The sequence below is a fragment of the Pleuronectes platessa genome, chromosome 4 (genome assembly GCF_947347685.1).
Source record: "Pleuronectes platessa chromosome 4, fPlePla1.1, whole genome shotgun sequence".
NCBI lineage: Eukaryota > Metazoa > Chordata > Actinopteri > Pleuronectiformes > Pleuronectidae > Pleuronectes > Pleuronectes platessa.
The window spans coordinates 18,415,974-18,442,883 of NC_070629.1; the positions used below are offsets into that span (position 1 = coordinate 18,415,974).

The 26,910-nt window shown below is 40.8% G+C and overlaps 3 protein-coding genes across 3 annotated transcripts; 2 read left to right on the plus strand and 1 right to left on the minus strand.

The window, feature by feature from the left end:
- Positions 1-12,589: 12,589 nt before the first annotated feature.
- On the plus strand, positions 12,590-16,432 carry sftpbb (surfactant protein Bb). Its single transcript, XM_053420458.1, has 11 exons — positions 12,590-12,653; positions 12,816-12,868; positions 13,458-13,532; positions 13,898-14,020; positions 14,133-14,264; positions 14,359-14,439; positions 14,542-14,725; positions 14,833-14,975; positions 15,198-15,278; positions 15,815-15,917; positions 16,077-16,432. The coding sequence occupies exons 1-10, from the start codon at positions 12,605-12,607 to the stop codon at positions 15,890-15,892; spliced, it is 999 nt and encodes a 332-aa protein (XP_053276433.1). The 5' UTR covers positions 12,590-12,604; the 3' UTR covers positions 15,893-15,917; positions 16,077-16,432.
- A 513-nt stretch (positions 16,433-16,945) lies between these two features.
- usp39 (ubiquitin specific peptidase 39) lies at positions 16,946-21,980 on the minus strand. Its single transcript, XM_053420457.1, has 13 exons — positions 21,772-21,980; positions 21,400-21,478; positions 21,190-21,284; positions 20,971-21,107; positions 20,023-20,175; positions 19,709-19,934; positions 19,553-19,627; positions 18,957-19,024; positions 18,482-18,670; positions 18,147-18,289; positions 17,817-17,952; positions 17,604-17,690; positions 16,946-17,230 (listed from the first exon to the last, which is right to left on the minus strand). Exons 1-13 carry the CDS (start codon positions 21,854-21,856, stop codon positions 17,177-17,179), a joined length of 1,527 nt encoding a protein of 508 aa, XP_053276432.1. The 5' UTR covers positions 21,857-21,980; the 3' UTR covers positions 16,946-17,176.
- On the plus strand, positions 21,788-24,039 carry c4h2orf68 (chromosome 4 C2orf68 homolog). The gene is made up of 4 exons (XM_053420459.1): positions 21,788-22,420; positions 22,821-22,936; positions 23,032-23,177; positions 23,289-24,039. The coding sequence occupies exons 1-4, from the start codon at positions 22,311-22,313 to the stop codon at positions 23,409-23,411; spliced, it is 495 nt and encodes a 164-aa protein (XP_053276434.1). The 5' UTR covers positions 21,788-22,310; the 3' UTR covers positions 23,412-24,039.
- The last annotated feature ends 2,871 nt before the right edge of the window (positions 24,040-26,910 follow it).

Here is a 26,910-nt window from a genome sequence, read left to right on the forward strand (position 1 = left end):
GAAGCAAAGAGACGTGTTGTACGTTTTCTTTTTAAGACATTCACTGAACTAGCGTCTCTGATATGTAGTGTCAGTCTGCTCCACAGCTTTGGAGAGTAATCTACAAAAGATGAATCTCCTATTGTCTTACAGCTGCTGAACAACTTGCTGCAGATGATCTCAGTGTTCTTGGGGGAACATACTGTAGTTAACTAGAGAGTCAACTATGTACCTCAGGCCCAGCCCATTCAGAGCCTTGTCTGTAAGGAGGAAAACCTTACAGTCCGTCCTGTGTGTTTCAGGCAACCAGTGCAGAGTAGCTGGAACTAGTCTAATGTGTTTTCTCCTCTTGGTTCTAAACAGCCAAAATTCTGTATTGCTATAAAATTTGAGGGTAAGGCTGATTAAAATGACTAAAGAACCCAGGTTTTCATGGATACTGTTGGTCCCCAAAATTCAGTTATTTCATGCTAAATTTGTAAACTGCTTTATTATATTTTGAATGTTTTAATTTGAATGCAACAGTAAAACAGCAATCTGCTGCCTAAGAACAGAATGAGCTTTTCCCTTAAAAAAAGGTTTTAAACTATGGGAGAATGCCACTTCAGTTCTCAAAAAATTACATTTGGACTTTTCTGTAGGGCAAGAGTAAAACCTTTTTTGTGCTTCTGCTCTAAGCTGTTTGAACAGCCTGCCTGAGGATCCCGATGTCGACATCTTTACATTTAAATGCTACCTATCGCTGTCATACCTTTTTGTTTCTTTTTTGTTTATGTTCACACCCTTTATTGTTTCAAGTAATTCTTGGTAATTTCCAAACTCTGACCACAAGTATTATTACAAGAAACCAAGTTCCTCAAAGTGTAGTCTTTACTTATTACAGCTCTGGCCACGGCCTCCTGTTGTCCCAAGAAATACATACAAATGTTCACTGGTATAATGGAATAGGTATCCTCACTACAGTATACCGTAAGATCTTTGTAAGATCCTTACTGTGACCCCCTTATTCCACAACTCTACATCTCTTTCCCCAGAACTACATAGAAGTACTGTAACATACTGTATTAGTATTAGTACAAAAACTATTCCATGAATCCAGAATATTTACAATGTGGGCATACATTTTGTGGCAAAGCGTGATACCCTACAATCTTAAGTGACTTTGCCCTGTTGCTCCTTTTTTGACAATGTCGGACAACATTTTTAATTTTAAAGCTGCATTTACGGAAGTGCAAGTATTTTTGCCTTTTTGAATTCTTCTTCACATTTGTATGACAATAAAAAAAGCAAGGTCTGAGTTAGAGGAAGTTATGTGACTATGTTGTTCGTGATTATAAGGTGTGGAAACCTTCCAGCTCAGATACGGTAAGTCTATAGTCATAAGTCACTTATCACCCTCCTACTGCGTGACTTAGGCTGCCCGCTAGTGTGCTATGTAAACTATGAGGAACTGTTGGGTGCTAATTTTTTCTCTCTTAACCCTTTCTTTGGAACGTTTTTTTGTTGACTGCTTTCTTGAATATGAGGGATGCCACAGTGTATGTCCAGGGAAATACTGGACATGTACTGTGGCATAAATTTGCCTTCTGAACCTATTTATCCTAATTTGAAGTTCCACATATGGACACATACGATTTGCACTAGCTCAAGCTCTGGCAGAACAAGATCCAACTGGTTATCAGTCAACTTATTTTGATTATACTTTTACTGAAAACATGATGCTAATGACTATATATATTATTTCAGAGTTTACACATTAAAGATCTATAGTAATTCATCAATGTTTTGAGCATGAAGAAGGATTTCTCCATGGACTGAGGTCAAAGGCAGGGATGTTGCTGCATTTAGTGTAATCGGACCCTCTAGGCCGGTACTGGAAGGGTCTGCTCTGGTAGTTCAGTGATACCAGATGAACTGAGTGGAAACCAGGCAGGCAAACAGGGGTCCCACTCTCCCTCCTTTGACAGACGACTCAGCCACTCCCCCCATCCACACGTCAAGGTTGCAAGGTTTTTCCATAGAGAGCAAGCAGTTGCCTGGCCAGTTTTTTGGTTTCTCTGGCACTCCTGCCAGTTGTTTATGATTTCCAGGTTGGGACAGCCCACAGAACTTACGGCATTTGTTGTAACCTAAAAGGAAGCACACAGTCTGAAAGTAGGACAATGTTCTTGTTTTCAAAAGCCAGCAAATGCTCAGATGGAAGAACACCCTGGAGATACAAGCACCAGGCACTCCAAGGTCTCTGCCTCTCTGCATGTTGAGAGATCCAACGCCAGCTCAGTGGAGAATTTAAACAACCAGTCCCTCAGCTCATCAGTCATCATGTGATCCTGTGTGTTCAGCTTGGCCTGGCGACCCAAGAGTCCACTCAGGACTTTGTCCAAACCCCCTAAGGAACACAAGAGATAGGAACAATTTAATATGGACTATTTTAGAGCTTTAGTTACATTTGTAATAAATATTTGAGAATCTTGGCCGCATGTCATTGCAGGTTGTTTTTTTAGTTTGTTGGATTTTTCAATACTTCCATCAAGGAACTTAATGAGCACTTAATTCTAGGAAGTCATGATCCATGAGTAGTGCACTGTAGATGACTGCTGCAGCAGTTGAAGCCAATCGTCGCCACAAAGGCAGTAAAGTGGACGCACATGGACGCGTCATTTATTTGGATAAAATAATTGCAAGAATCTGCTACGCTTATTATAATAAGCCTAATATGGATAGATCTTTTAATAACAAAGTTACAAAGTGCTTCACAGGTGGATAAAACAACATCAAGTAAATTTAATTAAACAATAAATAAAAAAAATTCAACAAGAATTCCATTTTTTTAAGAAGGGTTTTAAAAGCAGTAAAAGATTTCTGTCCAGCATCAGCATGTGAATATCTTGGGGTCCTGTCCTGCGAAAGGACGATGGCCTTTACTCACCAATAAGGCTTTGTGAACTACCAGAAGACCACCATAAGGGCCTTGGTTGTGTGAAGCTTTAAAGGGCGTCAATAAAGTCTTGGAACCAATGCCAAAACAAACTGGAGGCTAATGTAGCAAGGCTAGAATCTGTATATGTGATCACATTTTCTTGATCCATTAATAATCCTCAGCAGCGTTCGTTTACCGAATAAAGGTGATGCAGGGATTCCTGGGATAGACCTGTGTAGAGGGCAGTACAAAGGTCTAGCTGGGAAAAGATAAAGGCATGGACAACTGCATGTAAACCCCTCAAATGTTAGAAAAAATTTCATATTTAATATTAACTTTAGTAGGAAAAAAAATTGGTCAACAACATTTTCTTGATTATCAAAACAAATGCAGTGAATGAATCAAATATAGCCTAACCCCCAGATTGCCCTGTCTAAGAGAATTTGATGTGCCAACAAAAGAACTTCCAATTTCTAAACTTCGATTGGTAAAATATTTGCCCTGGTTGAGTCCGGAGCAATGTCCACTGTATCACACTAGAAAATGTCTCTGAAATATCAGATATTTAAGCTAAATTTCTTAACTGCTTTATTATATTTTGAATGTTTTAATTTGAATGCAACAGTAAAACAGCAATCTGCTGCCTAAGAGCTAAATGAGCTTTTCCTTTAAAAAAGGTTTTAAACTATGGGAGAGTGCCACTTCAGTTCTCTGAAATTACGTTTGGACTTTTCTGTAGGGCAAGACTAAAACCTGAAGTGAAGCAGCTTTTAGTTCTTCTGCTCTAAGCTGTTTGAACAACCTGCCCAAGGATCCTGATGTCGACACCGTTACATTTAAATGCTACCTATCGCTGTCATACCTTTTTTGTTTCTTAAATGTTCACACCCTTTATTGTTTCAAGTAATTCTTGGTGTTTTCCAAACTCTGCGCACAAGTATTATTACAAGAAACCATGTTCCTCAAAGCCAAAAATAACACTTCATCAAAACCAATGGGTAGAACCTGGCATGTGGCCTATCTCGTTTTATAAACTGGAATTTAGTGTTCCGATCAACAGCTTGCGTGTTTACTAAACATGGAAGTTCCTCATTGTCTTGTCACTTTCCTCAGATAAGATTCACCGCTAAATCATCAAATACCCTACAACTATTTCTATTGTAAGGACATTCTAACAGTGATCTAGATTTAATTTGACTTTTCTTATGTTCAAGGATGCACATACCAGCTCTGTTTGCTGGTAGGAAGCAAAGGTGGGTATAAATGTGTCGAGCACAGGACTTAAACTCAGAGCACTTACTGACAGGTCTCCTGCCCCACAGCTCAAAAACATCTGTGAAACCACGACTGATGTGAAACTACAACGTTTTAAAGTGGAAGTGGAAACAAAATAACAAAAAGAAACACACATAGGATACAGTTAAACATAAGTGAAATCTGTATCAGGAGAGACGCGCAGTTAAAGTCAAATATTAATTTGTTGTTCAGAATTAACAGGCTACAATTGGACAGAAAATTTTAAGGAAAACTGCGGAACATGTGACACGTCGCTTATAGTATACAAATTATCCAGTATTATTCTAGCCTGATTAAAAACACATATTACAACTGTAGATTAAAGATTATTTGAATTATGCATAGATTCTGTTTTTACCTAAGAACAAATCCCAGTTAAAAAAAGCATTGCAAATTTCAGACATGGGTGCTGTTGATGTCACACCAACTTAAAAAGTCTGCTGTGATAGTGGCTTACCAATTTACAGCTTATTGTGGCTAATCAGAGAAGATATGAGACTTTTTTCAGGTCATGGTTGGTTATATAATATTTCACTCATAATCAGACAAACACCAAAAACTCAACTCAATTCAAATACAAACTTCTTTACAAAAAGTCTTGCATTAGTATTGGCATTGACATATAAACACCTGCATACAAGAATCAAATGGTTGTAATGATATTGGAAAAATTTCCTTTTGACTAAATTTAAAGGTATCTCAAAAAAGTGTAAAAAGGGCAGAGTGCAGTGGCGTCATGTTCAGGCCTGAATCTAGACTGCTCAGATTGGGAGGGCAATTAGAAATTTGGTGTGGGCACCTTTTCACAGAGGGAACTTAGAGTTGAGGTTCTCCCAAGTTTAAAAGAATGCGTCACAAAATAAAATTCAACCAAGCCATGTTGTAACGATAATTAGAAAAATAACAATGATAATATTTAATTATCATTTTTTACAAATTTTGCACACAGAAGAAAACCAGGTCAGAGTGTCCAGGTGTTCACAGCCAGTTGTACTTTTTTGTGTTTTTTTGAACATATTTTTAATCAACAACACCTGTAACATTAAAAAAAACATTCTGTGCTGTTTTATTTCAGCTTCCTTACGGGAACTCATCACCTGCATGTGGTCTCCTGTGTAGGTGTTAAAAAAGTGCAGTGGCTCTAGTCTGTGCATGGCACATTAAAGAAATAAAAAATAATCCATATCAATTATTATTACTATTATTATTATTATTATACCTCGGCTTTGTTGAATTTACTAATATGCCGCGATCGTTAAAATTAGAAACGCTCAACTATAAGTTCACAGTGTGAAATGTTGCCCGCCACAAATTTCTAATTAGCCCCCCCAAAGATCCCAGCCTGAGTGAGGGGATCCTCTTTCTGGTCCTGCCAGCGTTCAGGCTCGAGAGATCCGAGTCAGCTGATCTATCGGGTTAGTGGGTGGACCAGATTGTAGAGCATCCCGGTGAAACCTGCTCCACTTAAAAGCATGCGTCAGTGATGTAGGGAGCAAACTAGGTTAATGCCCTGTATGTGACCTCTGATCTGCTGCCATCTACTGGTCACAGGTCTGCATGAAATGTTATTTTCACTTCACACATGAGTTGTGGACTAGAATTCAGTATTTATTAGGAACAATTTACCATGTAGACAACGTGTAATGGTTGGTTTAGACATACAGCACAGGTCTTACCAAATTCCCGCCTGGTGGTCTTTGGAATGTTCTATCCTTTGCAATTATACAACTGGATAGAAAGCGTTTTTATTCCCAAGTGCCTTCAACTTATTTTACAGGGTCATGCCATTATTGAATTTCATTGTATTTAAACATTTGCAATTTTCTCTCTACTTTATTTGTTTTAACTTTCACCCTCAACTTATAGTTACATCCTTATACAGATGTATCCTGTTATATTCTTTAAACCACTTTTAATCTCTCTGCCTCTTTATTCTCTTTTATTAGGGCCCGAGCACCTCCGGTGGGAGGCCCTATTGAAATTGAAAGGATTATTCTGAGCATTTTTCAACATGCTAAAAAAGTTGTAAAACTTTGCAGTAAATTAGAAAGTGGTGAAATTTCACGTATTCTGGAGAAATGGAAATGGGCGTGGCAAAATGGCTCAACAGCGCCACCTACAGAAAAACCCCTCATTTAGCATTCACTGATCCTCACGAAAATGAGGATAGTTGTGTATCATGACCAGATGCACAAAAAAGCCTCAAGGACCATTATGAAATACGCAACAGGAAGCCCGCCATTTGGATTTAGTGGCCATTTTGGTCATATTCCATATTTTTACTTTGATGTACTTGTCGTAGAGCTATCATCAGATCAACTTAAAATGTAGACGAGTGTCATCCCAACAAAATGGAGATCCAAAGTTATTGAAAGATCGATTTTTTTGTCATACCGTGTGACCGTGGCGTGACGTCAAAGTTTGATGAAAAGCCATCAAAACACAAGCTTATGTATCTCAGACATATTTGGTCCAATCGGCTCCAAACTACACATGTAAGACAAGTGTCGCGACTTGAAGACATCTAAACAGAAATCGTGACTTAAAATCCCAGCGCCCCCTTCTGCAAAAACTAAAACCTGAGAGCCCGTCCTATGTGAACTTGTGGTGCAGATGCTAATGTTGATAGTTGGGAGTAAAAAATCCAATATACCCATATATTGGCAAATATATATATATGAACATTAAAATAATTCAGACATAGCTCAACATAATTAAGACTTTGTATGTAATAGTTTTGCATATTTAAGACTTTTCCAACCAGCAGTAATTGTGGATTCACAGTTTTATTTCATTGTCTTAAACAATGTGAGTCAAAAGATTTATTTTACATTGTGCTGAAATCCACGATTATTAATCTAGATTTTTGCATTTTGTGATGAAATATGACTATTGAAAGGAAACATGTAAAAATAAAGAAATCAAGGAATAAATGGAATGTTCCAGAAGAAGAGAATTGGCGGCCATTTATGTATGTGCTCCCCCATTCTCTCTGTTTCCCTTTCACAATAAAGCCTATGTCCTATAAATAAAAACAACATAAAGGTTATAACGACCCAAAAATACATGCAAAGGAAAAGGAGTCTTTAAGATCACAAACATGTTTAATGTTAAAGATTAAAGACACATTCAATGTTCTATATATCGAAGGCTCATGCTCCTTTATCTTAAAGGTTCCATTGATAGGTCCTTTATAGCAAAATAAGATGAAGGGAATAAACTTTAACTTACTCAGAAATCTCTCCATAATAATTCTAACTTTCTATTTAAAACTAATAGAATAAACTAGTGATGGAAGGTTTTTTTCAACAAAACGTGGGGACTGTTCAAGGCCCAGCAACGATTCTGCAGAACTCTATTTGTATGTCCCAACAAATAAGGTACCTCATAGACCTGCTGGCCAAGAAGAACACAGAGATCCAGGAGGAGAAGACTAAAAAGAACGTTCTCCAAGAAGAGCTGGATAAGCTAATAACTTCTCATCACAAGGTCTACCAAAGTCATACAACCGACCAGGAGGAGTTCAACCGTGAGCTCCAGGAGGAGAAGAAGATGAAGAACTCTCTCCAAGAAGAGCTGGAGAATCTCAAAGCTTCTTGTCAAGAGGTCTGCCAAATTCATGCAGCCAATCAGGAGAAGTTCGACACCGAGCTCCAGGACGAGAAGAAGAAGAAGAAGAATCTCCAAGAACAGCTGGAGAAGCTCAAAGCTTCTTATCACAAGGTCTGGCAAAGTCATGCAACCAACCAGGAGAAGTTGAAAACCGAGCTCCAGGAGGAGAAAAAGAAGAAGAACGATCTCCAAGAAGAGATGGAGAAGCTCAAAACTTCTCACCACGAGGTCCGCCAAAGTCATGCGACCAATCAGGAGAAGTTCAACAACGAGCTCCAGGAGGAAAAGAGGATGAAGAACGATCTCGAAGAGGAGGTGGAAAAGCTCAAAGCTTCTTATCACAAGGTCTGCCAAAGTCATGCAACCAACCAGGAGAAGTTGAAAACCGAGCTCCAGGAGGAGAAGAAGAAGAAGAACGATCTCCAAGAAGAGCTGGAGAAGCTCAAAACTTCTCATCACGAGGTCTGCCAAAGTCATGCGACCAATCAGGAGAAGTTCAACAACGAGCTCCAGGAGGAGAAGATGATGAAGAACTCTCTCCAAGAAGAGCTGGAGAATCTCAAAGCTTCTCACCACGAGGTCTGGCAAAGTGTTGCAAACAAACAGGAGAAGTTCAACAACGAGCTCCAGGAGGAAAAGAGGATGAAGAACGATCTCGAAGAGGAGGTGGAAAAGCTCAAAGCTTCTCATCACAAAGTCTGCCAAAGTCATACAATCACCAAGGAGAAGTTAGACACCGAGCTCCAGGACGAGAAGAACAAGAAGAAGAATCTCCAAGAAGAGCTGGACAAGCTCAAAGCTTCTTATCATAAGGTCTGGCAAAGTCATGCAACCAACCAGGAGAAGTTGAAAACCGAGCTGCAGGAGGAGAAGAAGAAGAAGAATGTTCTCCTAAAAAATCTGGAGAAGTTCAGGGTTACTTCTGATGAGGTCTTCCAAAGATATAAACCTTATGCTTCCACAACTGAGCTCACTGAGGAAGAGGTTCTCTCCAATGTTCTCCCTGATCCCAAACCCAAGGAGACAGGGCGGCCTGAGAAGACAGAGAAACCTAAGAAGGCTTCATTGTGTAAGAGTGTCCGCCACCTTTTGGGGTTGTGCAGGAAGCAGAAGAGGTCAGCGGCGCCAACATCCCCCAGCAACTGAGCTGACTTTACCTTCTTCACCTGCTGTGAGGACTGTCAAGGTTAATGGAGGGATTTACAATTTCATTTCAAAACATCCTAAAAAAAAATAATGTCCTCACAATTTCACCAAATAAAACGATAAAAAACAAAATGTCTTGCACATGTTGATGTACTTAAGATAAGGTAAGATAAGATGAACCTTAATTTATCCTCAATGGAGGAAATTCACAAATGACACAGCAGCACAAGAAAGTGTATCAGATACATCCTCCTGCAGAACCGGAGAACGGTTCCTCATGTACACATGCAAGAGTCATGGAACCACAGTTTAGGCCGGTGCATGCACCACCAGTTTGGTTCTCATGGTTTTCCAGGTATGCATGTGTCAGACTCTATATATATCACATTTATTCTCTTCTATAAAATGTTTGTGGATACAGACATTTTTTATCAATTTAAACATTTATTAAGTGTACACAGCCATATCCCTACATACAATACATTAATCAGCTGTATGCCTGCACTCATGCAAATACAAATATACAGACACTGGTATCGATAGCGTTTTTTTTAATTCATACAGATTTGGGGTTTTTCAAGGAAACATAAACTTGAAGAATCTTTGTTGACCTTTGTTTGGGCACAGCCATGGAAATCTGAGTGGAGTTATAGAGTGCTTCTTAAAGCTGTTCACTATGCCACCAGTATATTGATTTGTCTGTTATAGAGTGCTGGAATTAATATTCTGCCTCTGATGATGTTAGAATGAATACTAGATGTTCAGTTTACTTCTGTTAGTGGGTTTGAAACTCGTGCATGCTTAGGTCTTAAATTGTGGAGAACAGGGGCGCTCCATCCCTGCAGGTCGATGTTAATAAAGAAAGTAGCAGCTCAAGTGAAAAATATAGTATGACAAAAAATATGTGTAAATATAGAAATGTATTCAAAGTAGGGATAATTACATATATACACAAGGCTATTTAAAAAAAAAATAGAGATGGGATCAGAGTTGTGTTCATGTGCAATTTTTCCACTCTATGGGCCCCAGGTGCGGTGGGATGATCCTCTTAAAGGTGACATTAAGGACACCGGTCCAAAGTCGTCTGCAGCACTGGGACGCTCCGTCTTGGGCACAGGGACGATGCAGGATATCTTCCAGATCTTGGGCAGTCTCAGCGAGAGGTTGTATAGATGTAGAAACACACCTGACCGTTGCTCCACACACCTTGAAGACCTTGGGGTCCATGTTGTCCGGACATCTAGGCTTTTTCATCCTGGTTTTGGTGAGCTGTCATCTCACCTGGCTGGTCTTGAGTTTTTGGAGGTAGTTTGGGGCGTGGTGGGGGACAGACTGGGGGAGGTGACAGTAACTACAATGGCGGCTGAAACCTACAGATATTGTTTGTCCATCTTGTTGTTGAGTCATACCCCATGACAACTAAAGGGAGACGGGACTTGTGTCTCCATCTTATCTCTATCCTCATATTTTCTCTCCATCCTTGCTGCTTTTGATCCTTGTCTCCTAACTTCCCCGATAGCAGATTCCACGCAAAAAGGGCCGGCACGGAAATCAAGATGAGCACTTTCTACACCAATTCTCACCGAGATTAGAGCAGAGGATGATAAAGGGAAATATTATGATTAGGGCCCAGGCGCAGAATGGTGGGAGGCCCTATTGAAATTTAAAGATTTAGACATGCTCAAAAAGTAATAAAACTTTTCAGGAAATTCAAGGTCTATGGATAGTACCACAGGAACCCGGCAATTTTCCATATAGTGGCCATTTTGACCATATTCACCATTTTTACTTTAACATACTTGTCCCAGGGCTTTCTAGCCTGGATGCCAGACGAACTTAGCCCCGCCCACAACATTTTTGGTCGGGCAGTTTGGTCTGGAGTCGCTCCGTTGGGAAAAAATTATGCCCGACCGGGCCAATCAGATTGTAATCCCTATCGCCCCGGCGCTTGGCTGTTCACAACGGACACTGAAGCGACGCTGAACCGCCGGGCAGCGCTAATAATATCACCCGTTGATCCAGTAGATCGCTGCACGGCTTTGTGCCGGTCACACCGGAGGCTGAAGCACCGCGCTGCGCCAAGGCTGCCTCGCGGTGCTTCAGCCTCCGGTGTGACCGGCACAAAGTTTTAACATGGGAGTGGATGGGAGCCAGCTGTTATTTAAGGCTTGGCGCTGCGCTGAAGCGTCCGGTGTGAACCCGGCGTTAGTAAATAACTCACAATGCGTTGCTTAGCATACGTCACATACTACGTTGCTCTGATTGGTTGTAGGTCTATCCAATTGAGCGAAGAAGAATTTTACTTCCTGGTCAGTTGAAACACGCCCCATAATCACAGCCCAATGGAGCGGTCTCAGACTCACATTCTGACTAGAATTGTGAGTCTGACAACGTCAGGCTAAGGGCTTTCATCTGATCAACTTCAAATTGAGATGAGTGTCATCACAACAAGATGGAGATAAAAACTGATTCAAAGATCCTTTGTCGTCGCTCCGTGGTGTTGAGTCAAAGTTTGATTAAATGCCATCAAAACGCGAGGTTCTGTATCTTGGACCTAGATGGTCCAATCAAGTCCAAACTAGACATGTAACACAAGAGTCCCGGCTTGATGACATTTACACAGAAATTATGACTTGAAATCACAGCGCTCCCTAGTGGCTACAGGAAGGCACATGTTTTATACTTTGATGAACTGCTCCTGGCTGCTTTACAATGTACAGCTCAAAAGAGCTGAGGCTCTTTGGATCAAGGTCAGAATTGTAACATTTCCTCAAACCGTGTAAACATTGATGTTTTCATTACTTCACTCTGCATTGTCCTTTCACTACCAAACTCTGTCTCTTGATTAGAGTCCAAGCCTGAACAGCTCTTTGTGTCAATATTCCCTCATTAGTCATAGCGCCACCTACTGATTCGCCATGAAACAGAAAGTACTTTGTTAATCCACTCTGCATTATCCAACCGGCTGGAAGTGAAGCGTTTATCCTTACCACAGTGCACAACATGCATGCAACGCGGAGACGTGCGCTTGTTCATTGATCGCTCTCCACCGACCGCAAGAGGCTTCAACGTGAGGGTGCTCGGGCCCGTCAGTGCAACAACGTAGCCCTAGTTTAGCTTGTGTTTAAAACTGTGTGTCTGAATTTTAATAATTTCTTTTGATTATTGTCTCTATCATGTTTAACATCCATGTGTAGCACCTTGAATCTACCTCTGTGTATTTGTGTGTTATATTTAAAACTGCCTTGCCATGTCAATTAAGCCCCCCAGCCTAATAACCTCTTTCTTTTCAGTTTTTATATTTTTTATTTGTTTGCTTTTTTATTTAGAATAGTATAAATATCACAGCGAGGATTAGTTTAAATGTATAATTATTTATTCATTAATTGAAATCTTTGTTAGTTTATTTTGTTGTTTGTTTGCTTTTTCTAGAATGGGGCACACATCACCTGATCACAAGGACGATCAGTTTAAATGTATTTGTTTATTTATTTATTTAGTTGTTGTTTTTGCTCCATGGCGCCTGCGCTTCACAGCTCCGGCTCTGATTGGCTGAGGAGGTGGACCTGTATATCCGGTACTACCCACACAGCCGCACTGATGTTTTTACCGTGACCAGACCCTGTCAATCGTCTCGTGCTCCCGCTCACCATGACCTCACCTTGGCCCGTGCTTGTGATACTCGCGTCTCTTTGTCCAGGTAAGATGAAGATTAAGTATTTACGTCATCATCCCGGATCACCTCTGACGTGCGGCCTCCACTGACATCCTTCCGTCAGGCATCAGATTCGTATCGCATTTTCTGATAGACGCTGAGATATGTGACCGTCTGTTCTGATGTCTCTGTCTGTGTGTTTTAAAGGAGACTGCAGGTTCATCACCGACACTTTGTCTCTCATCAGACAGGAGGCTCTGGTAATCCTCCTTATTTCCCGTATCATCGGCGTGCTCTCAACATTAATTTCACCATAACACATACAGGCAAACTCCTCCTCTTACAGTATCTCTCAAAGAAGTATTTTTATAGGTTTGCTTTCTCATATTTACCATCATCCTACCATCTACTTTGGTCTTATCATGTTTTATTTTGTCTTGATTTGACTCTTTTCTCGTGTGTCACATTTTGTATTTCTGTTTTCTTATTGTTTGTTTTTTGTAACCGTTTCCATTTTATATTATGAATTTTTTAACTTGTAAAGCCCCTTGTAACTGTTATGAAAGGTGCAGTATAAATAAAGTGTATTTTTTACTATTACAGTCCTCTGAAACATTCTCCTGTTTTGCATGTATGTGTTTATTTCTTCATAAATAGCAAAACTGTTTTTCTGAGATGTTTTTTTTTTTTACATTCATACACTCTGCTTTAGCAACAAATATTTTGGTGTGCTCCTATTAAAATTTGCACGTGGTGACAAAACACAGACAGCTTTGTTTGGAATTTAATTGTTTTAACATGACCGTACTTGGCCTGAACAATCTTCTCCCTGTGGCCTCTCCTCACCAGACACTGGACACGTGTTCAGAATGCAGACAGGTCGTCCAGCTGTCCACTAACATGATCTCCAGCAGAGACACTAAGGTGAGGACGTCTGCGATTCACTTTAACTTTACTGATAATCACATGCGTTTGATTTGAAAGAATGTCAGACACATCCAGCAGCAGGGGTCCCAGTAGTATCCTCAGTAATTTTGATGTAAACTGTGTGTTTTGAAATGACAAAACTAAGACTACATGTGCTCTGTTTAATGAATGCCTAGGTTTTAACTTATTGTAGTTACATAGCCAACAGAATGTGAAAATGTAATAAACAGTTACACCTAAAATGGTAGTCGTCCATTTTAAACCGTCAATGAGAGAAATTCCGAAACATTCGACCGTTCTCTACAAAAGGACAAACCCTGTTTGTTCATCACAACATTTCACTAACTACTGTCCTTTTGCAGGAAACTGTGTATGCAGGCTTGCATGCTCTGTGCCAGCGCTTCCCACGGGAACAGGCATCACAGTGTGACTCCCAGCTGAAGACGTATCTGCCCAAAGTGCTGCACCAATCACCTGGTCACCTGGTGAGTTTAGCCTCTAGTCACGCTTCCTTTAAGACACATGGAAAAACAACAACCACAAATGCCTCCAGTGATACGACCATGACTTTTTGATTGTCATATTGTGTTTTTGTAGAAGCCAGTCGAGACCTGTGTGGCTCTTGGACTTTGTGCTGCCCACAAGGAGGAGGAGCTGCTGAAACTTCCCCACCACGCCGCTGATAAAGACACTTCCAGCTCTGCGCTTGGTACAGCCATCAGCAGCTATGTTAGTATGAGCCAGTAGAAGTGAGACACAAAAAGTATAAAAGTGAAACTTGTGTAAATGGCCCACTCAACAGCCAATTCCTTTCTCTCGCTAGGAGCAGTTCAACCCAGCTTGCTCCCTGTGTCTGTTTGTCATCAGGAAACTGGAGACCCTTTTGCCTAAAAACATGACTGAGGTGATTTTTTCCCCCTTGTTGCAGTGTATTGATTACGGCGCGTATCCCTCCCTATGCATCACATGATGTTTATGTCACTGTCTGACCTGTCTCGCCCTGCAGGAAACCTTAATGAAGCTGATGGGAGAGGTCTGTGACCTTCTACCTCATAGCTACAAGGACCAATGTGATGACTTCATCAGTAAATATGGCGTAGAGATAGTAGAGTTCCTCCTGTCGTCTGCTGCGCCTCAGACTATATGTACCCTGCTGCACCTGTGTTTGTTTGAGGAGCAGCTTCCTCCAGGTCAGTACCAAAAAAACACGCTCACTCATAGTTTGTTTACAGGTTGATTGGTGAGGAACCACACACTTCCTCACTGTCACTAATTTAACGCTCTACTGGTTTCACAGGGACGTTCCTCCCCTCGGACTGCGAGTCGTGCCGCACGCTGGCTGTGCTGAGCCGACTGCACCTGGGTCCTAACTCCACCGAACCTCAGACCGCGTCTTTCCTGCAGTCCGTGTGTGTCCATCACCCCAATGCCATCCACAAGGTCTGGCCCTAAACTTATACTCCCAATACTACTCTTTATATTCTCAACTAATAATTAAATTCACAAATCACTTCAACATTAAAACAGTTTCAGCGAGCCATCATGTTTTGTTTGTGTCCACAATGGTATCTTATGTAGTAACCCAGCCTATAATGCCTCTACATATCCTGTGACTTCCTTCTTTTGTCTTTCTGCATTAAAAAAATTATTGGCTCTTTTCAGTGCCAAACTTTCACCAAAATCTATGGCTCCCGACTGCAGAAGGTTTTGGGAAACCCGAAGGAGGTTCCGCATGCTTGTGAAGTAAGAACACACTTTTGTAAGAATAGGAGAGAATGGAATAGAATTTTAACCCGTAAAGACAGTGTTAAGCCTGGTTAGTGCATACAATTGGAAAAATAATAAACAAGTCAATAAAGTAAAAGATTTAGATATAAATTAGATTAAAAAAATTGCCATTGTAAGAAAATAGCACAGTCCAGAGTAGTTGATGCATTGTAAATTAAAATGTAGTGTTTTTTCATTTTGTGTATTTATTTAGAGTTTGAATAGCTTTCGGGGGGAATGATTACTAAGTCAGGTAGCGGCCAGGGGACAGGACGGATATATGTCCAATGGCCTACGTCAATGGAGGGAAGAAAATGAAACATGGTTTTGTAATAGAGACTTTAAGAGACTTCTTTGCACGAGGTGAAATGACTGTGAACAATCTTTATTTGACTTACTAACTTAATGTGTCACAGAATGATGAGCCCACATCCACACAACACTAGTCACAAAGAGTGAAACCTCTGAAATGCTCACATCGTTGTGGGTCTTTTGTCTCTTCTGTTCTGCAGAGAGCTGATCTGTGTGTTGCCCTGAAGAAGGTGGAGCCGCTGGGGAAGCGTCGTTGCACTGAAGAACCATATTGTTAGTTTAACTGATAACAGTGATGCACAGGTCAGTCCCATTTTCTGAAAATTGCGATGAAATACAGCTGAAACACATGCAGGTATTTCAGCAGCCAGTAGCTGCACTGGTCACTCATACACCTGCACTACCTGATTTGTGAATAATTTGTTTACTATATTTGATGTTTGTGTACTTTTGTCTTTGCAGGTTTTCTGTGACAACACATGATGATGAAGATGATTAAACCAAACTGTAGTTATATGTTCACAAATAATCACTTTTTTGTTTCAAATGATTCCACTTAAAAGTTTTGCACTTTACTTTTATTACTTTTGGGTAAATTATTCATCCCGCTATTTCAATCAGCCATAAATATTCATCGTGAACTATTCTGGTTTGCATGCTTGTATCGCGAGACCAGGGCCGGGATTCAGTATGAAACATGTTTCTGAGGCGGTTAAGTCAAATGTAATGCCCCTTTCAATATGTATGTCACTATGTATGTGAAAATGCTTGGCTGTAAGATGAACCCTCAATACGTATTAAAGACAGTTTGGACAGTTGATTACTTATCCTTTCCTCTCACTGCTGTTCCATGACGCCTGGTGCAAATGTCCAAATACATACTCCTTAAATGAAATCAAAGGTTTGTCATTAAAAGGGGCTGTTTGTATTCATTTTTGGTGCTGATAAATGGACAGCTTTGCATTAATCAGCCACTTAACCTATAATCATTAATTGCAAGTTAAGGATCAAACTTGATTTCTTCACTCTCTAAGAGCTGTCTCCAGCGGTGGAATACAAAACAATGCTAACCTGTTTTGTTTCTGCTGAAGTAAGCATGCTTCCAGCCGACTAAAACCAGTTTGGACGTTCCCAGTGCGTCACTTTCCAAATATTGAGCCGCTGTAGCTTCCAGGCTTCCCTGTAGAAGTATTTCTGTACAGAGTCCAAATTATAAACTCTTGTCCAGTAAACACAATTATGTCTATCTCTTGGTCAGCGACCACCACCACTAACCACAAAGGAGCAACATTTTTCTTCAAATTTTGTTTTTAAAATTTAACAGAGACTCATTTTCTGGAGCTTGTTTATTTAGAAACTTCCACATAATAAAAAGATAAAACAGTGAAAAAAACATGGAAACATTTACATGTATTTGCTTTTTTGTGACAAACCACAGTCTTGATGCTCTCTGGCCACTCTTTTTCTATATTGTTAAATTCAATCACTTAAATACCGAGTTCCTCTCATAATGGTGACATCACTTCAGGCCAATCACAGTGAAGAAGAAAATCCTGGCTCGCTTACGCCTCTTTGTGGTCGTTTGTGTCATCGGCACAATCTTGTCTCTTCCAGATCTAGAAACAGATCAAATTAAACAATTAGTACCAAAAGGAGCACAATACATTATACACAATACAATACATATTTGTATCTTTACAAAAGGCAAAGGGATGACTTCACAACAGTAAATTCATACAGATGAGGATGAATGAGTAAAGGGCTTATTTTTCATATTACATGGAATTAACGGTTAAATACAACCTATATAGTCAAAACTATAATCTGATACTGCAACCGTCTGTCCTCTACAACTTGAAAGACATACACGTGTGGTGCTGTTAATGCCTTCGGATTAAAAAGGGGATTCTTGTTGCATAGAGAAGAAGGAGTCATGGCACTACCATTTACATTCTCCTACACAAAATCACAACGAGTGGGAGGACTTGCCTGGATGTAGGCTTCCGACAGCGTGATCATCTGGGGGAGAATGTCGATCACCTGAAGGTCCTGCATCTCGTACCATTTCCCAGTTCCCTGATTAAACAAAAAGGCACTTCAGAACAGAGGATCAGCAAAACGATGATCAAATCTAAAGCTTTTCTTAGATCGTTTGTGGTTATTGTAACAAAGAAACAAATTATCTATCTCCTTGCGACCTACATGATGCAGAACGTGTATTCTGTACGCTCCCTCAGTGGGTTTCCCATCATGCACCACGTTGGCGACTAGGTCATAAGTGGTGCACTTCTCTGTAACTTGAGCTTCCTCTGTCAAGTACTCACGAAGGTCTACATTCCTGTTGAAGAAATTGAAAAGTGATAACATAAACAAGTGCATATATATACATGGAGACAAAATTCACACAACCTATACATCACTTTTTACAAGAGTTCAAATTTTTTAAAGACAACCTCTGTCCATCATAGTAACAGCAGTCACTTTAGATTAGAGCCTACAAACATCACCTGACAGTATATGTGCAGCACTTACGTGATGGGGAAGTTGACAATTGTTGGGTTCTTTTCCACAAAGAAGTTGTTCTTGGTGAATCTTTTGATGCAGAAAATGAGGTACGGAGGAAGTTTGGTCAACTGGAACCTTTTCAGAAAATTCTCTTTGTAGGTTTTGTATTCCTGAATATGAAAGGAAAGGAAAGTGTTGTAACTTATAGGTGTAATATCTGAGTACAGAGGATGCAGAGAGTAAAAACGTTGCTTTGGGTTTGATTATAAGTCAAACAAAATTTAATCCAGTCTTATTTCAGAATATCTTTTAGTAAAGACAAATGCAACTGGTTATATTATAACATTTGCAATAGTCTGTACCTTCTCCGTGGTGCCAGTGAACTTGCCCAGGATGTTGAAGAGGGGGACCTGGGGGATGATGAGCTGCTCTTTCTCATCCTTGTAAAGTGGAGCTGTTGGGAGGTCAAGTGTCAGAAACAGGAAGGTGGAGTCAGACATCTGTTCCTTGTATTCCTCCGTCACAAGTAATGCCTCCTTCTCCTCGGGTGGCTGGGAAATAATTACAGTTACAATTAAATTATATCAAAAAATATAATAAATCAAATATTCACAGGAAGGTGGCAGGTGAAAGAGAATATTCTCTCTGCCCCATGTCTAATATCTGTGCTTCAAAACTCAAGAACAATTTTGACAATGAGAAATAAATCCTTTTGATTTTGGTCAAGCACTTTGTTTTAGTATAAACATTACACACACACACAAATATAAATAATCTGACTTCATTGTTAACAACATGATTCATATGACAGTTAATTAGTTCAAATAGCAGCCTTACTAAATCTGGGTGTGGAAGTTTCTTGGAGAAGATCCTCATGGAGCCTTGAAATGCCTGCGTAATGCTTGCTATGATGGGAGAAAGACAAAATGCAGCGTTTAGCAATCAATTAATTACATTTATGACGGAAATGGGGTGCACGCAAAGGACCAAAGGTTGCTCTCAAGTGCAATAGATTCCAAGTTTCAGGTACACAGACTAAAGGAAAACCGACAAGTTCTCGTGTAAGAGAAATAAATGCATTGATGCCACATCGGCAGCGATAACCAAACACAGCAGCAGAACAGCACAAGCAAGCACACGGCAAATAGCGCTACACACACACCAACTTAGAGATGGCTTATGTTATCATGAGAGATGTAGAATTCTTTTGGGCACATTATGAAACTATTGCTGGAAGAAATAGAATTTCTATTTTCACAGTGTTCATAATAAATTGGAAACACTACATGAGGACAAATTAGCTCCAATAGCCCCCAAAAAAAAAAAAAAAAAAAAAAAAAAATTGTATTTAAGTTTGTTCTTCAACTCCTAACAAACTATTCAGGTACATGATCAGAAACCTCGGCGAAAACGTCTTTAATTCTCCGACTCACATGGCTTTTTCTTTGTGCCTCCAAGAGCCCCATGCAGAGCATTCAAGAACCACGTCATGTAGTCCACAGCATCTCCTGCAGAAACGAAAACAAACAATCAGACCCACAACCTACCGTACTTCCCTGTACTGTGATGCGTTGTGACACAAATCTTACCTTGCTTGGTAATTTGGAAGTTCTTCTTGCTGCACAGCACCACGGCCTGCAGCATCTCATGGGGAGACACGTGGGCCTTGAAGTTTCTCGGATTCCAAAGTTTGCGCATCAGCTCCCCGAACCTCTGCACCAAGAGGAACATGATGTCCCCCGGTGGCCTGCGGATTCCTTTGTAGTTTTCCTCTTCCAGGAAGTAGTTTCGCAAAGGTGGAACATTGGAAAAAGCCTAAGAAGAAGCAAATCAAAAAAGGATGGGTTATTTTTAAGTTTCTGACTATGCCCAGATAATGTCTTCTGTTGCAGTTTCGTCATACCTGTAACACCACGTTGGCATAGTCATTAGCTTTGATGTTGTTGAGCCCAACAATGCCTGGCAGGTACGTCGTACCATCATAGGCTCGGTACAGTTTTCCTTGCTTGTCCAGTCCTGAAATGTGCGGTTTGGTGAAAGTTGGCTTTAGCACATACTGTAGAAAAAGATGTGTCAACAAGTTAGTGACACAAAACTGGAGTTTGAATACGACAAATGATAAAACATGCCAGTATTGACTATGTATTATTATGAGAGAGACACATTACAGTAACATTAATAGTGCTTTAAAATCATCTTTGATCAATGCTCTAACAGATATTAAAGCACGAGTGTCACAGCATTACATACATAAACCAATGTGGTGAACTCAACTGCCAAAAAACGCTCGTCTGATTTCAGTGGAATCTGCCTTCATCTGACGAACATTAGCCTCTGGGGGCAACAGCCGATATTATGGGACTTTCAGAGAAGACAGTAGATATCTGGACCAAGACTTCATCCTCAGTTTGCTAAACACTGTTTACAGTCGAAACGAGTCAAACATTTCTCCACACTAAATTTAGGCTTATCTCGATCTACATTATGCGGATGAAATAAAAAGCTGTTAGCCAGTGCATTTTGCTCTCCACACGAACTGGCAGACAACCAAAGCCTGCTCAATTCTGCATATTCACATGCAGACTCTGTTTATAGAGATTCATTTGGATGTGACCTTGCTGTGATGAAACCTTTCACACCAGACAATGGCAATATTTAAGCTGTATCCAAATATACAATGTATATCCAAACTCACAGATATACACATTCATAGCATAATATCAGCAATTTCCCATTTCATTTCTCCAGTCAGTCTTTAAATAAAAAATGTCCTCAATCATAAATGTGATGCAAGTTCAAGTAAAGAAAGCACCATCACGTGATCAGGAAATGACCCTGTGGTTGTACTTACAGTGATGTCCTCCAGTGAAGAGTCAATGATCTCATAGTTGTCTGGCAGGCAGTAGAACTTGAGTGTGTGCAGATTGAGGAACACATGGTGGGTAAACTGGACGCTGTGGGTGTAGGCATGGGACTTCAGTCCTCTACCTGCAGTGAAGCACAAACGAGTGGGTCAGTCCCCGAATAACCAAGCGTTTCAATGTGGTGGACTCTCAGACCATTCACTCACCCTGGAAGTATTTCCCACATATGAGGCAGGCGTAGACGTTGATGTGGGACAGGGAGATGGAGCAGAGCTTCTCAAAGTCAAAGTCCAACACGCTCCTGTGGAATCAACAGGCAGAAGAGGAGATCAGCTGCAGGGCAATGGAGCAGCACTGGGCTAGCTAGCATTTAGCACTAACATAAACAGTGAACAGTCAAGGGAACTTTCTCTTGCCTGTTTATGGTGTCGAGATACGGGCAGTGGCGACTTCTCCGGTCTTCTGCTGCACGACCTCGGCCTAGTTTAGATGCCACTGCAACATAGAAGCAAACAGTCAATACAGCGAATGCCCAATCAGCTGGGGGAAAGCTAGCTAAACATGCTAAGCTAACCCAGGAGAGCGTGTACTATTCATGGGTATGGCGCTTTTTATACACGGGGTGCACTGTAAGGGCGGTGTTAAAACAACAACGCAGATATATCAAGTGAGCTGCCTCGGATGCTGGATGAGCGAGTGATACAAAATCCAACGCACGTTTAGCCAAGTGTGCGTAAAGTAGCAACCTGCTAATCAAACGACGTGCAGACGTTAGCATTATATATCACCTCCGTCGTCGCTGTCGTTCTCTTCTTCGTCGTCGTCGTCGTCGTCCACCTCAGCTTCTCTTTCTCGTTTCAGAGAAACCATCATCGCTGTTATCTTGCGAAGGTAAAGTCAAACTAAGAGAGAACGGCTCAACTTCGAGTGGGTCAGATGAATGAGTCGCACAACGTGTGCGTCGACGCTCGCGGTGTTTGTGCGTCGCCGTTCGAAAATATGAAGAAAAAAAACTATCCCGGGGGTTTGGAGCTACAGCGATCTTTGAGTCGCTCAGGGGCCAAAACCAACGTGACAACTGGTATAATTTTAAATCTACAGTGTTCGTTTTTATTGGAACCAATTTCAATGTTTTAATGTTGTGATGCGTTCGTAAAATTCAATGTAAAACAATGTTTTTGGTTAGGCTAGATTTATAAACTCCGGGAGTGTTACGGTTGGCCAACAAATTCCCGTTGGCTAGCATGTAGCTTTTTGTCAGTGCTCTGATTGAGACTTGCAGGAAAAATTAGAGCCACTAGCTTCTAATTACTGTCCCCGAGTTGAAATGGATATTCTGAGGGACGACGAAGAGGATGAGCTGAAATACAAACGTTCAGGGCGCCTGGACATGAGCCACGGCTTCCTGCACCATATCCGGAGGAACCAGATTGCTAGGTGATTTCCTTAACTACTGTTAGCGTGTGTTAGCAGAGAGCATGCTAGCCAGCTCACAGCATCCATCCACAATATCTGGAGCTGAAGCTACTTTTCTCAGATTTTTAAATAGAAGTGGATGTGATTGAAAAGAAAGATTCATATGTTTAAGTTACATTATTTTTAAAGCTGGTCAAAAGTGAAAGTAAATGCAAAGGTCGCACAGGCCTATTGATCAAAGTTATGTTTAGTTTCAAAGTCAGAAGTTAAAACAACATGAAACAGTTAAACTTGAAGAGCAAATAGTTATCCTTATGCAAAGTAACACTAGAGTATGACCTGCTCGTGTTTAGCCAGGTTAGAAGGTGACATGTGTCTTTCTCAGAGCAATAACAGAGTGTTGATCCCCTGCCTCTTCCAGGGATGACTATGATAAAAAGGTGAAGGAAGCCAAAGAGCTGCAGCTGCGGAGGAACACCACAACCCCCAGACGACCCCGTCGACCTGACATCCAAGTGTACCATCCACGGCGAAGACGTAAGATCCAGCTGCCCTTGACTTGGGTTCCTGCCGTTGATGGTGCAGCCACTGAATAAGAGTGAAGAGATGGTTTGTGTGTGCTTGCTTTGCAGATGCATCAGAACCAGGGGCTGGTGCAGAGGCTGAGGAGTGGAACGAGAGTGGGTCGAGCACAGAGACTGAAACGCACGGGACTGAACTCTTCTGGCTCGACTATCAGGCAGACTCTGGTGCCATTACGTCCTTCCTTGTGCACAAGGTACCCACACATCCCCTTTTATCTGATGTTTCTTGCCTTTTGTATGATTTTTTTTCTTCCTCTAAAGTTTTGTTGGTTCAATATTTTCTCTATTTTTTTCTGTTTGTTAAGGAAGATAAGCCCGAGATAGTAGTGGAAAGTGTTGCGGAAAAGAACAGCTTGGATTCAGCCATGAGGGCGGCTCTGGTGGCTCGGATTCGAAAGGAAATGGACAAAAGACGGGACAAACGCTGAGTGATATCAAAACCACGAATGTGATGTCAAAGGCACTACAGGCAAAGCCCTGTGAAATAATATTTCGTTCACAGTTCTGTGCTCTTCCGTGAGCGCTGTTCACATTGTTGGAGGAATAATGAGGAGCTGGGTCCTGTGCAGCCGCTGTCGGCAGAGATCCCAATGTGTTCTCCAACAAGGTTTTCTGTTATTAAAGGAGAAGGAACCACAGTTGGTGCAGACGGTGTGGTGTGGAGAGGTCACGTTCACTGCATCGTACTCATCTTTTACCGTTACCTCATACAAGGACTGAACACATTGTTGACTGGACCTTTACATGTTTGTTTCAGAAAGGACCTTCACAGAACAGTGTTCACCCTGATCCTCCACTGAACATGGTTGTGTTTCCTCTGTTTACAAAGATCAGAATAGCAGCCTGTCACCGATCCTATGTTGTAAATGTGAGAGTTCCATTTTGGTTCGTATTGAAGAGTTTAGTGGATGTTGCCATGATGCTGTTTGTGTGGCAACTGTGTTTTGTTGTTTTCAGTATTATAATTTATTCAGGGTTGTCGAAAGACTTATTTTTGATACTGTAATAAACTCTTTAAATGTAGAGTGACATAAAAATTATGATTTACTTTCCAAATGTGACTGTGTCTTTTTCTCAATGTATCGCTGGCATATTTAATGCTAGAGGGAAAATAACAGAGCAACACATTTTAAGACACTGATATTACACACCACGTTTTCAGCAGGTGGCGCTATGATTCCATTTTCAACTGCACATTCCTTTATAGCCTTTATTTTATATGAGCCTGAACTGCTGTTCTCCTACTTCCTGATTAGATTGTATTGTTTCTAGGTGCATAGTAGCACTTTATCTGGATAAACATGACTATACAATGTAATTTCCATGTTTATTTTGTGAAAGAAGGCAGTTCATAAAATGTAACTTCAAACCTTTTCTGGTTGAGAATGTAAGGAAAAGACTCCAGATCTGAGGAGCTCTGATGTTCTGGTGCTGAACAGGAAGCATTACATCCCTGACCTGTGCATTTGTTGCGTCACAGTGCTCGTCTGTCCCCCCCTTATTTCATGTCATTTCTCCACCATCAGTTACTTTACAGAGAGATAAGACTGGTGAAAGCAAAGGGTCCCATTCCCCTTCAAAACGTCTGGTACCAGCTGTGATGCACACATTTTTACATGTGGGTGTTTGTCGCATCAAACATGTTTTCGTGCCTGTGTCGAAAAGTAGATACGTCACACCCGTCTCCTGGCTGTGGAAAAAAACAAGGTTGACTCGACATTTGGACGGATTAGCTGTTGATCCACTCTTTAGTAAGAGATTAGTTCATTGTTTTCATAAATCAGAAACAGTTTGCCCACTCTGGCCAAATGGCAGGCCCAATCCCCAGTGTTATGCAAGGCTTGTCAAGGAGGAGCCGGTTCTGCCGGCCTATTGGTGGAGCAGGGACACTCCCCAGCAGATTGTCAATGCCTTGCTCCAGCTCACTTTACATTCCTTCAGTCTGCATGTGACTGAAGTTGATTAGCAGAGAAATACACGGTCACCTACTCTGCTGGTTCACCAGCTCCAATTGGCTCAGTGTGACCCAATCACAGCCCACACCTTCCCCTTTACCCCTTTTACTGTAGTATCACATTAACGAATTGCATAATCTGAAACTGTAGTTCTGTGAGTCACACAACAAAAGTTTTGTACAGAGTAAATGTGCAGTTTAATGAGTATTTCAGTGACTGTTTAGTTAGACAGATTTTAAATCATTTTCTGACACACTGCATCTTAAAAAAAGATAAAGATAAGTGCGTTACCATTATTAAGCATCTATTTCTGTAAATTTGTATTTACTGTCTCACCTTTTTAGATAATCATATACTTTTACAGAACAGAATAGAATGGAATAGAACTTTTAAGAACTCTATCAAAGTGGAAATGGTCTTCACCGTTTGAAATTCCTTTCACAAAATCTGTCCCTCTTTATTGAGGTACTTAACTTTTCAGTACTTACATAAATGTTGCAAACAAAGCGCAAAATATTTGCCACCCCTCTCTGTGTTTGGTTTGTGGCATTCTGGATTCTTTGACGGCTTTCTCTTTTATTTTTTTAGCTTATTTAATTAGGCTCCAGGCTTTTGGCACCATCTTCTATTTTCTCATAAATTCTCTCTGTAGTTTTTTTTTTTACTTGATTGTGTGATCATTTTCTTCCTTAAATGCATCGGTAACCTAATGCCCCCTGACATGCTCATGATATTCAAATCATGACATAGTTTCCAATGTTATCAACACGTCAACTTCTTTTTCACGCTCCTGTTTTTGAATGTTTTACTTGCTTTGACTTTTCTCAACCTTTTAAAGTGAGACGGCTGTTGCATAACCTGCTGGGAATCTAGACAGGGATTGGGCACATTCACAAACTGGGTCTGATTGAGCGATAACAACTTTTATTACCCCGCAAACCGAAATCATACATGTACATTGTAAAGAAACTCACAACTACCATTTGAAGCAAAAACATCTTCAGTTTCCTTCTGTACAGTGAGATTCTCATTTTTCACTCTCCTGGTGAACCTGAATCAATTTGAAATGCACTAACATTTTGAAAGGAAATGGAGTCGATTATCACATGAGCAAAATGCTAAAAGAGCAATTTGTGGATTCCCCCTACGGCAAGAGTGCAACAGCAAGCTCGTACATATAATGCATCAGCTGCCCCCTAATCCAAAAAAGAAATCCCAGTGCCCTCACTGTGAGAAAGACCTTATCTGACAGTCGACAATAGTATTTGGTCTTGACATTTTGTTTGAGGAATCCATTGTGCTTTGTTTGGTCTCATGTGTGAGCTGCTGCACAGTTGGTGACCTCGGAGCTCGTTGTAGTCTGAAGAATTATCGGTGGTCTTTTTTTTGTTAAGGAGGAACAAAGGTATAATTCAACACCTCAGCCAAATGCCCCAAAAAGCTAAAAGAGCGCAGTGATGCAGTGATCGAGGTGCCTGAGAAATGTGAAGTGAATGTGCTGCTATGCTATCGAGGCACAGTTTCACACACTGCCCAGTGCACTTCGGTGTCCAGCAGTAGTGGTTCAGGGGTGAGGGATCTTGCCCATTCAAGGCTGTGGGACATAATCCTCAGCACAACCTGATCCCTCCATTCAGAGATAAATATAGATGTTGGACTGGGCAATTGTACCAGAGGAAATGCACAGCTGCTGTGTCAGTTCAACTGACTTAAGGTCCAAATATAACGACTTAGTAGAAATGAATATTCATAGCATGATTCACTGTTTCTGCTGTTACGGCTTTAGTTTCATGAGGTACATGAGACGAGCTTTCAGGGACAAGGACTACTTCCAGACATATAATACCAGCTTCCAGGAGAGAGATCTTAACAAGTGAACTCTCATGACCCTCAGAGGATGGGAAGTGTAGATCCTGGACGGGTATTTGTGGTATAATAATTTTAGAAATCCCCAGAGCACTTTATTTTTACT